Consider the following 12452-nt stretch of genomic DNA (forward strand, 5'->3'; position numbering starts at 1 on the left):
ATGATTTGACTAGAATAAAGAAGCTCTTTGCGTAAACTAAACGTACGATTTCCCGGAGGACTTGAACTAATTTACTTTATAATGCAAGGGTTAATCATATTCGGGGCTTTTTCGATGATTGAGTGCGCTTGCGAAACTCTCCTCGTTAATTTCCGTTAATATATTTACATGTATATAAAGTATTAAGTTTGATATACAGAGTGTCCCATTTTAATTAATCACTCTCCCAAAATTTTTTTGATTTTAGAAAAAAATATTTCACGTCAGACAAAAGTTGCAGAGTTTCAAGAGGAACATAAAATGGATCAAACGAAATTTTCCTAGATAAAGACATTTCGCAGATTTGGAAGACAATTTAATTTTTTTAAATGAAAGTGTTTATTGTAATTGTTTTATGTAAATAAATTTATTGTAACATTTTACATAAAAATATTACACTAAGATTATCGAAAACTAAATATTTTACGAAATATTTAGTTTGATAAGAAATCGTGATTTTATCTTTTATATCAAAATATGTATGTCAGATTAAAATACAAAATATCCTATTCAATTTTTATCTATTTTATTCTTTTTATGCAGACTATTAAGAAATCTATTTATAAAACAATTCGAGTTCTATTTAAAAAAATTACGCTACCTTCCAAACCTGTGAAATGTCTTTATCTAGGGAAGTTTCATTTGATTAATTTTATGTCGCTCTTGAAATTCTGCCCCTCTTGAAAACTTTTCATCTGAAACATTTTTTTTTAAATGAAAGACAAAAAATTTTGGAGAGGTGATTGATTAAAGTGGAATACCTTGTATAAACGCAAGAGAATTCAACGAATATCTAAATAAATGTGAAAAATATTAGAATTTGAGATATTAAAGCGTCCTTTAATTATGCCAAGCGATCGAATGTAGGGACGCAAAGATAAAGACGACAATTTTCGTTCGAGCTCCGTCGATCCATTTTCGTAGATCGGCGATATTTCGGCGGCAATCCATCTGATTTTCGGTGAACGCGATAAGGGAGATTTATCTTGTCTTCACATCGGAAAGTACAATTAATCTTCGGCACAGCCACCGAGCCGACGACATCGAGCATACTTTACCGGTGTATAAATGAAATCCAAATACAAACCGATGGTTTGAAAACGGTTTTCTCTCTCGCGTCCTCGCTATTCACGGCCGAGAATCATCCCTCGGAAAATAAATTGGAAGGATCCCGAGCCCGAGACGGCCCGTCGCGCGCTTCACTTTTATAGAAATGCAATCGCGCAGAACTCATTCGCGGTCGCATCACATCGGTACCGATAAATCATTCTCGGACCAGCGTCGAAATATTCGGGACGTCGAACCGAGGAAATTGGGAAAACGGAAAGTACTTCCTCCTTAATTCGTTAACGTAATTTATTTGTCGGGCTGTGCGCGAAATCGATCCGGTCTTCCGGCACGTTTTATTTGTCGTCGGAATAAAGTGATTCATATCGCGAGAGAGTGAGTTGCGTTGGCCAACTACTTATGTACACATATAGAAGAGTAAATATCAATAGAAAAAATAAATCGTTCAATTTCACCAGGGAAGGGAGGAGGAGGAGGAGGAGGAGGAAGAGGAGGCGGAGAGGAAGAGAAATTGCTTGAACAAAATCGCGCTGGTGGTCGCCCTCGCTTGAACAAATATCAATTTCGCTGAGCAAATTACGTGTTGATGCGGCGATCAATTATATGTCGCAATAATAACAATCGCGATTGAATCAACTGGTTGCGCATCGAGCGATCGAGCGATTTGTTTGATCGTCTTGGTATCTGTTCGAACGAGTTTCGTACGTGCGCCATTCTCCTCTGTTCAACTCCGGGCAACTTTTTTTTCTTCTTTTTTCTTTTTTTTTTCGTTTTCGTCAGCGCGGAATTCGCGCACTGATCGAAACGCTGTCGCGGACGCTCCCTTTTACCTTTTATATGTGTACACGTACATATATATTGCGCGATATTGGCCCTGACACGCAACACGTGTGTGACCACACCCAGCGGAACACACGCATACGTAGGCTTGTCGTAATTTTTATGACCCAATCCCCCGGAACGCTTGTCGAGGGATAGGCCGGGAGTCTCTTTTTTTATATATTGTCAAATATAAATTTACTCAATAGTAAGGGTCACAAAATAGTAGCAATAGTGCAATATTTGTCATTTCATGAGAGACTTTCAAGAAATAAAAAGTATAAATGTAATTTTACGTTTATATTATACTTCAATATAATGTAAAAAATATCTTTTTAATTAATATTTATCCAATATTCCAATATTAATAGCAGCATGAAAAGATTCTTACAGTTATTTCTCTAATTTAAAATACACTCGAGTGTTTTATATTTTTAGTGTAAAATATTAAAATATAAAAAGTAGAAAATAATGAGTAAATATATATTTTTGCATAAATATATATATTTCAAGTATCTTTTATTTATTATTAAAAATATAAAGTGAGACAAAAATATCTGACATTTTACAGTTAGTTTTTCCTGTAGAAATATTCGACAGAATTAAAGAGGCAAAAACTAATATTGAACAAACTATATAGGCGAGAATACCTACAAATATTTGAGTAAAGAAAATTTTATACATTTTGAACATTTTAAATCGTAGGTAAAATATCAGGCACACAGGTATATTGAAATCCCGGACAGTTAGTCCGGGACAGTTCCGGACGTATGACAAGTCCGCGTATATGCATTTTCATAGCGGATTTTCTCATCGTTTGACGTTGCGTTTTGCATGCATTTATCGGTGTTGGTAAATTTGATCAGTTTTGCATACTCGCGTCCCGAGGTACTGCAAGCTCTGTCAGCATTCTCTGAAAACGATTAGAATTATAAAATATATATTGCGAAAGAGATAAAACGACAGCTTGACACATTCTTCGATCAATCTTTGTTTTTAATAAAATTATCTGAATTTAAAAAAATGAGATTCTGATGATGATTAGTAATAAATAATAAAAATTATTTCGAGACAAATTTCTTGTAATTTGCAGTTTATTATATTTTACTTATAAATACGTGATATTTCGCATATTAATTTAATAATTATTAAATTAATATATGAAATGTACATATATATAACACAACTATATCGGAATAAAAAAGTTTATAACTTTTATTGAGAAACAATACAATATATTTAGAATTCCTGAATACGTAAAACTTTTTCGAAAAAGAAGAGAAAAAAATTGATTTAAAACGGAAACAAATGTAGATCTCCCTACAAATATAGATGAACAAAAAATCCTATTATTGCAAAAAATGGAATGTATCCATTTAGACCACGAGGGGTTCTGGCGTTGCGGGAGCTTGTAGATAGACAAAAAACTCTCTACAAAAAAAATCTCATATGAACTTGCAAGTTTTGATTGCAGAGAACCACATTTCCACGTCCGAAATCGTACGACTGTACAAATGAATTAACCTTGCGTTTGCATTTAGATACATACATTAAAATTTTAAATTATGCGTTCTCTTGTGTCAAAAACTATCGCTTGAAAGCTCAGCATTGCATCTTTAAAGGTGTCTATTCGCTCGATATATTTAAAAAACTTCTCTCTTGACGCGCAACGTTACATTTTAATATTCATACGGATAGGATTGACGCGGAGAAATTAAATATTATCGCGAATGCCGACGCGAATGGCGGATGAAATTCTGAAGCGACGACGCGACATGTCATTTGCCGTGCATTTATAGCAGCGACGTGGATGCATCTATTGTTTAACGTCGCTCTCTTTATCCCACACACATACGAGTATTCGCGCGTGCAAAACGACGGATGCGTGCGATCGTATGATGTCGATCGATGGAAAATGCGCGTATATTGCTGCTCTTGAGCGGAAAAAGCTCGATACTTTGGCGAGCGATTGTACAAAGTGTAAAGGTAAAAAAAATACGCACGAAATGTCTTCCGCGAATGCGCGCAAAATTCGTTCGGCTTGAAAATGGAAATCTTCTGCAGATTTTCAAATCTGCTGCTATTGTTGGGGTGATATCATTCGGGATATTAATGTCGAAACGTTGAAATCAGACAGTAATTCACTTCGCTCTCTCTTTAATATCGTTTCTTTATAATTACGTTATTAGCGGTTGCAATGATTGCAATTTTTGCACGTTAATATTTTTACTCTTCAGTTAATATTTTTACCTTTGTATTTATATCGCAGATGTATGTGGGAAACAAGCGGGTCCTTAATTGAATTATATTTTATAATAGTGAAAAATGATGATAATTTCTCGGAAACGCAAAACTAGAAGCATTTTTGTTTTGATTTACGTTGCTATTTTCATCTTTACATTTATTCGCGTATTTGCATTACAAATAAGACAAGAAAGAAAGAGGACAAAGTGTACAATTTGCACTTCATTATGTATATTCACCTAATGAAACTTTAATGAGAACGGATAAAATGTGCAGTGATATTCGAAAATAAAGAACGGATATAGCGGACGTGCGCGAAAAAAAGTACAATAGCTTTTTTATAGCTTATCTACCTCGACATTTTTCGCTTAGTAAAAGTCGATTTCAGATTGGAGAGTCTGTTATTAAAATTAAGATTGTGTATGTGAAAGGAGGCGCGCGTAAAAGTGTAGGAGAAGAAAAGGATAAAAATGACCGTGAACGAGAACAAGAGCAGTTTTCCGAATAAAGGGAATGCTCGGAAAGCATTTGGTTGGACCGCAAAATTGCCTCTGAATAGATTTACAACGGAACTTGACGTTCTTCCGCGAAACGAATTCAAGGTACATTTGCCCAAAAAGTTGAACGCTCTTCGATACTTTCACGAATATATTCGCCTGGGCGAACTTTATATGTGTATATGATCAAGTGGCATGCATAATGAGGGATATTTGAGTTTGTTGGAGAGACCGGCAACGATTGGCTTTCATACGAAAGCTCCATCGTATTTCTCCATTGCTTTTCCCTCTTTCTCACACACACACATAACATCGCATACATTATATATAAAACTAATACATAATTTAAATCACTTCTCCGTCGAGTGTTTTTGCTGGAAACTGAGCGGCTCTGATTCTCTTTATCGTTTAATTTATTCTGTTATTAATAATGAAATACATCTTTGTGGAGGTACACTTGTGTTGTTACATTTCTATGTGAAAATGCATGACAAATGATCAATATTTGAGCAAATCGAGGAAGCAGTTCTCCGCTTTTTCTTTAAAAGATAGAAGCGAATAATAAATGTCAATTAATTGACGAAGACTTTTAAAATGCCGTTAATTTAACATTAATTTTCGCCGACATTCACTAAGTTTAATTGTAGTTCTCTATTATTTTACTACTTTTCGAATTTTGTCTGTAGGGAGAAAGACTGACACGAAATAGACTGTTAAAGTTAATCGGTGTTGGTGAAATTGGTTCTAAATTTAATTCAACTACGGTCAAAGTTAAACTACGCGGAAGGAATCAACCCTTGACCCTTTTATATCCTTTTATATGCAAAATACCTACAAAATCGCCCACCAGTCACGTAGACATTCTAGCGCAACCGCATTCATATATCGACCCTGTATTTCTTCCTTTAATTAAAATTGAAAAAAACTCTGACTACATGTAATGTTATTCAAAGATCGAAGGCATTTTTCACTAAAGTTACAAAATTTAATAACTCAATTGATGGTAAACTATATTTTTTATATATAGTTTACAGATTCTATGAATGTGTTGAGAGATTTTTTTCGTTTCTTCTTTTAACGCCACGTGTTAATCAATATGGCAAATTTATTGCCATATAAATGGACACGTGCAGGTTTATTCATGCCAATTGGCAAAAGTGCCGATCTGCATACCGATGATTTTAACGTGCTGCAATCGATAAATAACACAAAAGAAGTCGAATCATTTATTCGACGCGCAAAATCAATTGATTCTTTAATATATCGCCTGAAATTTCAAATTGATTTTTATTGTAGTATCAGTAAAAAAAAGTTTACTACATTTTAAGTTTTTTTTCTAATTTTTGTAAAATTTTTCAATCACGAATAAGTATTGGTAAAAAAGTTTACTCTATTTTAATCAAGTTTTTTTTCTAATTTTTGTAAAATTTTTCAATCACGAATAACCGTTTAAATCTTCGCGGTTAGTGCAGACAATACATTTTTGAGAGGATTGGAAATTCATACCGTTAACTATTTTTTTGATAGAAATAATTTGAAGCAAACAAAATTTGAAAAAAAAAAAACGCGAATTTTTTCTCTTTAAATATCTATTCTTCTCAATTAATTACTTGTTGCAACAAAATATCTTATTCTATTAATTCATATTAATCAATGAGCCATCTATCATTAATCATTTTTATAAATATTTATATTTTCAAAGAACTAGAGTCATACGTAGTATTAAATATGCCAATCATTTGGCAGAATCCTATCAATTTGAGGAATTAAACGTATAGAGATACTCGTTTTCGTATAAATTAAATTACGTTGACAGTTTCTCGACAGCGGATTCGCGCGGTTGAAAGATAATGAAAGACCATAAAGGGTGTTGTTCTTGATAGATTAGACTCGGAGATACGATCGGGTACCAATCCAGAATTCGATAATGGAATTCTAGGTCAGAGCAGATCGCTTTGCACGGCCAATACGGAGTTCCGTGTAGCAATATGTGGTTGGTTTAGCGGTCCATCGCGCGCGTATAATAACTTTCTAATCTGATACGAACTACGAGGAGATGCTACATCCACGACGTTCAAGATCGACGGAATTCACGAAAGTATATCGCTTTCGGGGAGGTCACCCGACGATGATTAATGCTCCTGTTAATACGACGTCATCCTCCTGGCGCGTTGGTTGGTGTTCGGCGCAGGGTGTATACCCCAGGGACGTCAATTTATGATATTGAATGTCAAAGGCTAAACGCGTAAAAGGCTATCTCGTACATTTTAACATTTCCGCACAATATTCGATTTATATCTCGTAATCATTCTACGTCAATTTTATAAAAATTTTCAATGATCCAATGATATTTAAACGCGTAAAATAAATTAAATACATGAGACGATTATTTAATGCATCGGAATATATTAAGTATTAAACATAAAATATAGAATCGAGATTATATTTCTTCAAATATACACGATATATCCTTCATCCTTTCTCTCTTTTACATTGTTATTCTAATTTATTTTCACGATTCTTATTTTATCTTCATTAATTTTATCCCGTTCTTCCGCAGCTTCCGATCTGGACTGCATCAGAGCCCTGTTCAATGAGAAGGAGAAGGAGCTTTCGCTGGCGGTGGCGAAGGTCGAGGAGTTGACGCGCCAGCTGGAGGAACTCCGGGGTCGTCAAAATGCCCCCGCCGGTGGTGGAAGCGCCGGCAACGTCGGGGGTGGCCTCGCGGGTGCCACCGGCAACGGACACCTGGCCACCCCGGCTAGCGCCGAACTGGAGAAACTTAGGAGAGAGCTTATGGTAAGCTCGTGCCATCGATTCTCCGTCTCGAGAGAGCCGACCGCGCTCGCACGGGAATATCACCGTACTTGTCCCATTTTCAACCATATGCTAATCTACCATAAAATATACGTTTTATCATAGGGTGGCTTAGAATTGCCAAAGAATAAATATAGAAGTTTTTTAATTGGAAAAATGTGTTAGTGTGTCGAATATTAAAAGAGAAAATACTATTTTATTTTTCCATTATGTAGAAAATACTCGCTGAATATTTGAATGAAATATTTAATCTGTTGACGCGTTTCGATATTCCTATTATCATCTTACGAAATATAAAGATGATTTTTTTTAATACACATTCATTATATCAAAGGCATTATAAAGTGAATTAAGGGGTAATGTGGAAAGACGTATCTCTTTCTTGTCATTTATAATTGTAACTATTGATTTTTAATATCACCGTACTTGTCCCATTTTCAATTATATATGCTATTCGACCATAAAGTATCTTTTATCATGGGATGACTCAGAATTCTCGAAGAATGGATATAGAAGTTTTTTTTTAATTAGGAAAACATAAATGTTAGTGTTGAATGTTGAGAGAAAATATTATTTTATTTTTGCATTATGCATATTCACACATTGAATATTTGATTAAAATATCTAAGTTGTTGACGCATTCTGTATAAGGTATTTCCTATGATTGTTTTATGAAATATAAAGATGGTTTTCTTAATAAACATTTATTACATCAAAGATGTTATAAAATGAATCAAGGGGTAGCTATTCAATTTTAAAGAAAAATATAGAAAGACGTGTCTCTTTCTTATCACTTATAATTGTAATTATTGATTTTATATTTATGAATATATATTGATGATTGAAAATGGAGCAATGAGACATTTCCACGCGTACATCTCGAGCATATCTAGGACAAGAGAGAATTGATATCAATAAAAATAATTTTTCCAATTTTATACATAGTATCGCAATAAGATGAACGAACAGCAAAACCAAATGGTGTCCCAACAACGTCAGGCTCTGGCTCAACGACAGGCCGAGATGGCATCGATAGACGCGCGAATAGCTCAGCTCCAAAGTCGTCTTCAGCGCAAGAGAGCGTTAAATCAGCGATTGGCGCATCAACTAGGTCCTAATGGAGGTGGCGGACGTGGCGTCGTCAGCGGCGCCAATAACGCAGGATTCCCGGACACGAAGCTCGACGGCTTTAACAACGGCGGCAAGCTGAGGCCGACCGGCAATATCGCCGCGATCGAGCCGTACTCGCACATACCGAACGACAACGATTTCAATCTCAACAAAAACGATCCCAAGTACCAGACACTGCCGTACAATACCAAGTTCACGGTGAACTTCAAGACCATAGAGGACGATGTTAACAAAAACAAGATACAACACTCGGCGAGCGCCTCCCAGTTGGGACAGCGGCCGACCTTTCAGCAATACGGACACCAAATCGTTCACAGTCAGTCGCAATCGCACATTCAGGGTGAGTACTTTAATTTTTAGCACAGTGTATTGCAGCGTATAAAGGAAATTGTAATTTTTTACGAAATTTAAAGTCAATTTTTGCCTAAAGAAAATATAGTTTTTAAATAATTTTGATTAATTAAGTATAATTGTTCTCTGAAACACTATGTATATAGCGTCATATTTTCTTCATTGATAATGCATTATCCACAAAGTTATTTAAATTTTACTTAGAATATATACATAGAAAACATACATATATTAAACAATTATTTATAAAATTAAAATTGTGTTAAATATGTATATAAATATGACTTATTTATTAAAAAATTAATTCTCTTGCAAGCTTACACATTAATAGCTTTTATATATTGTAAATATTAAATAATTATTATAATGAGTATTTTTTATCCTTGATATTTAATTATTTAATCAATAAGTATATCAATTTTATATGAATCTAATAGAGCTTAAAATGTTTAGGGCAATCTCAATTATTAGGAAGCAATCAGCAGCAACAGCAGCAGCACAATCAAAATCTCGGCAATCAACCCGCGACGATTCAATCGAGTACCTATAATAATAACAATAACAATAATAACAACAACAATAGTAACAATCTCATCAGTAACAACTTCAACTCGGACAATCTGTCACAAGGTCTTCGTCTTCATCAGAGCCATCAACAACAATCGCAGACACAGCAACATCAGAATAGCAACGTTCAGCAAAAGCAACACAACGTGACTGGCATTAGCGGCGCATCGACGACATCGAATGTCGTCGGTGTGACCGTTCCGTCGATCACACAAGCCGCGCAGAACTCGCATCGGAATCTACAACAGACCGTAGGTGGACATCAGAAACCAGTATCAAGCGTGGCGCCTAGTTTTTCCGTCAAGTCGCAGATCTATCAGACCTCGTCGACCAAGATTCATCCGGTGATGCCGCAAACATTGAGTCTATTGGGTCGCGGACATAACAACAATAACAACAATACAGCGCAGAACTACATTGGCAACAATCAGCAGCAAGCAGCAGTGACCACGCAGCTACAATCCAATGTAGGAAATCAAGAAACGAATTATAGACACGGTTATTCCGGTGTTCAACAACAACAGCAGCAGCAGCAGCAACAACAGTATCCCAATCAGACGGCTGGTATTCACGCATCCTCACCGGCAGCCGTCTATCAGGCTCAGAATTCGTCGAATCTCACTGGTTTTCATGGTACCGTCGCGACTACGTTTGGCAATTCTTCCCAGAAATATCAATCGTCGCAGATATCGAGTTCTAATGATCTCGTGCAGAATCAGGACCAAAACCAAGTATTGAACAGTCAAAAGGTCAAGTTTGAGCCAGGCAAGAGCCAAGATAAGTTTGAACATGCATTACCATCCAGTAATAAGCATGAACAACAACAGCAGCAGCAGAATAGGTACGATCAGAATCTCACGAGCAAATATGAATCTCAGCAACAAAGTGGCAAGCATGATCCAGTCGGAATTCAGGCAAAACACGAGCAGCATCTGCACAACGTCAAGTACGAGTCCGGTTGCCAGAATTCGCAACAGTATGGCAAACACGAGCAACAACAACAGCATGAAGGAAGATTGCCGATCAAGTATGATCCGACGTTCAAGCACGAGCCTTCGAATACTAATCAGTATAAGGCGGAATACAAGCCAGAGCCAAACAAGTATGAAAACGGTCAGAGCAAATTCGAAGCGATGCCGACCAAATATGAACAGAATTCCACAACGAAACATGTAGTCGATCACGTAATCGCCAAGTTCGAGATTCCCGCGAAAACGCCGTACGAGTTTGACAGCAGATCGACGACCAAGAATAATGACGGTGAGAGGAAAAACTTCAATGAATCGCGAATGGATGATAAGACAAAGCCGGCACTACCACCGAAACCAAGCAAACCGAATCCACCACCAAGACTGACTCATCATGAGAAGGCCGATGTGCCGTCTGAAGGCGTCAATGAGGGCAAGATGACTAACGCGAATCTCAATTCGAGGTTTGTATACTTTCGATGTTGAATTAAATATGTATGTGTGTAGAAATAAGAATAATAAATTTTTTTATAAAATACTTATCTTTTTAAATCGTTTTAAATTTATATTTTTAAGAAGACTAATAATATTAAAATGGAAGAAATGAATAATATTATTCACATTCGTCGAGATTAATTTTGTTGATTGGCATATATAAAATTTAAGAATTATGGAATCATAATTATTTTTGCACTGAACTAATTAAAGCGTATTGATGTAACGATGTATTGTGTACGATTACTTATGTAATAATGCTTTCTTTTTAATTATTGATGAAGAAAATAATTTTTTTAGGTCTAATTAAACATATACACACATACACATTTGAAAGAGATTTTTAAGAAATAGATTTAAATATGGGAATTATGTTTAATTTATATGCGAATTAAACAAACTATTGTATAATTTTAGACACAAAAGCTTCGCATCGTGTTAAGGAAATGCTACTATTTATTTTACATTTATTTTTAATTAAAACATTTTTAATTTCTCACACACACATTTATCATAATTAAAACATTTTTAATTTTTCTTTTATTATTTGATGAAATATATGTACGCGTGCAAAGTGCTTCATTCATGTTACATTTTAGGCACGTGACAAGTTTCATAAATCCTGCTCCTTACATCTCTCGCCTCTTCGCATCTCGTCTCGCGGAGTTACGAGGTCGTCGAAGAATTCATCGAGCGATTCGCGCGAACTCAAACTGCGGAATGACAAAACGATTACCGGGTTAATTATAAATGTTAATTAGTTCGCGATCGATTTGGCGAGTGAATCAAAGCCTCTCTCTCTCTTCTCTCTCGAATAATAGACACCGAAATAGAACCGCTGTGTCCGCGTGTGCCGCGGAGACGACGCTCATGGCCCATGCTCTCAGTGTTCACGAGTTCTCCGAAGTCAGTACGCGCGATCAACGCTCAGTCAACGATTTCAATCGTGTACAATCAATCGTGGAACGATCCTCAATTACGCGGCCATTAGTAACTGTAATATCTGTCTATTGGATGTTCAATCTCTTGATAAACAGATTGAGCGACTATTAGAGATTCAGATCGTGACCTTTATTAATGCCCTTTGCGTTTTATATGCCGAACAACGATTCGACGCGGTCGTTTCGGATTCGAAAAATCTTGAATGGGATTTCAGCATTGCAAATTATTTTCGGTTTCTCTTTCGTCACAGTGGGTAGAAAATCGTAAGTCTCAACCGAGATAATGTATTTCTCGACATATAATTAATTATGCAATTTCTGATTACTTATGTTTTATTATCTTGCATTTATTCTGTTGAGCTTTTTATAACAGCGTTAAATAAAAGTATCACGAGTTATTAGTGTAATTAATTTTGTAAAGCAATTTTAATTAAATTTTTGAAATTAATAGTATTTAATGGGACAAAAATAAAATTATTTATCAATTTGATTAGTTACAACTATCACACTTTCAA

At 35.5% G+C, this 12452-nt stretch overlaps 1 protein-coding gene across 12 annotated transcripts in view; it reads left to right on the top strand.

Moving 5' to 3' along the window:
• The window catches only part of LOC145975977 (uncharacterized), a 97430-nt gene that overhangs the window by 81121 nt on the left and 3857 nt on the right, over positions 1–12452 (top strand). For 11 of the 12 annotated variants that reach the window (XM_083106763.1, XM_083106760.1, XM_083106762.1 and 8 more), the window contains 3 exons: positions 7228–7466; positions 8430–8955; positions 9420–10965. In XM_083106763.1, coding sequence (XP_082962889.1) covers positions 7228–7466; positions 8430–8955; positions 9420–10965 — 2311 coding nt within the window. The remainder of the gene's footprint in view (positions 1–7227; positions 7467–8429; positions 8956–9419; positions 10966–12452) is intronic. The other variant, XM_083106759.1, reaches the window with a different exon arrangement.

The sequence above is a fragment of the Camponotus vicinus genome, unplaced genomic scaffold (genome assembly GCF_025532165.1).
Source record: "Camponotus vicinus isolate PSW18456_S1 unplaced genomic scaffold, iyCamVici1.0 SCAF_8, whole genome shotgun sequence".
Classification (NCBI taxonomy): domain Eukaryota; kingdom Metazoa; phylum Arthropoda; class Insecta; order Hymenoptera; family Formicidae; genus Camponotus; species Camponotus vicinus.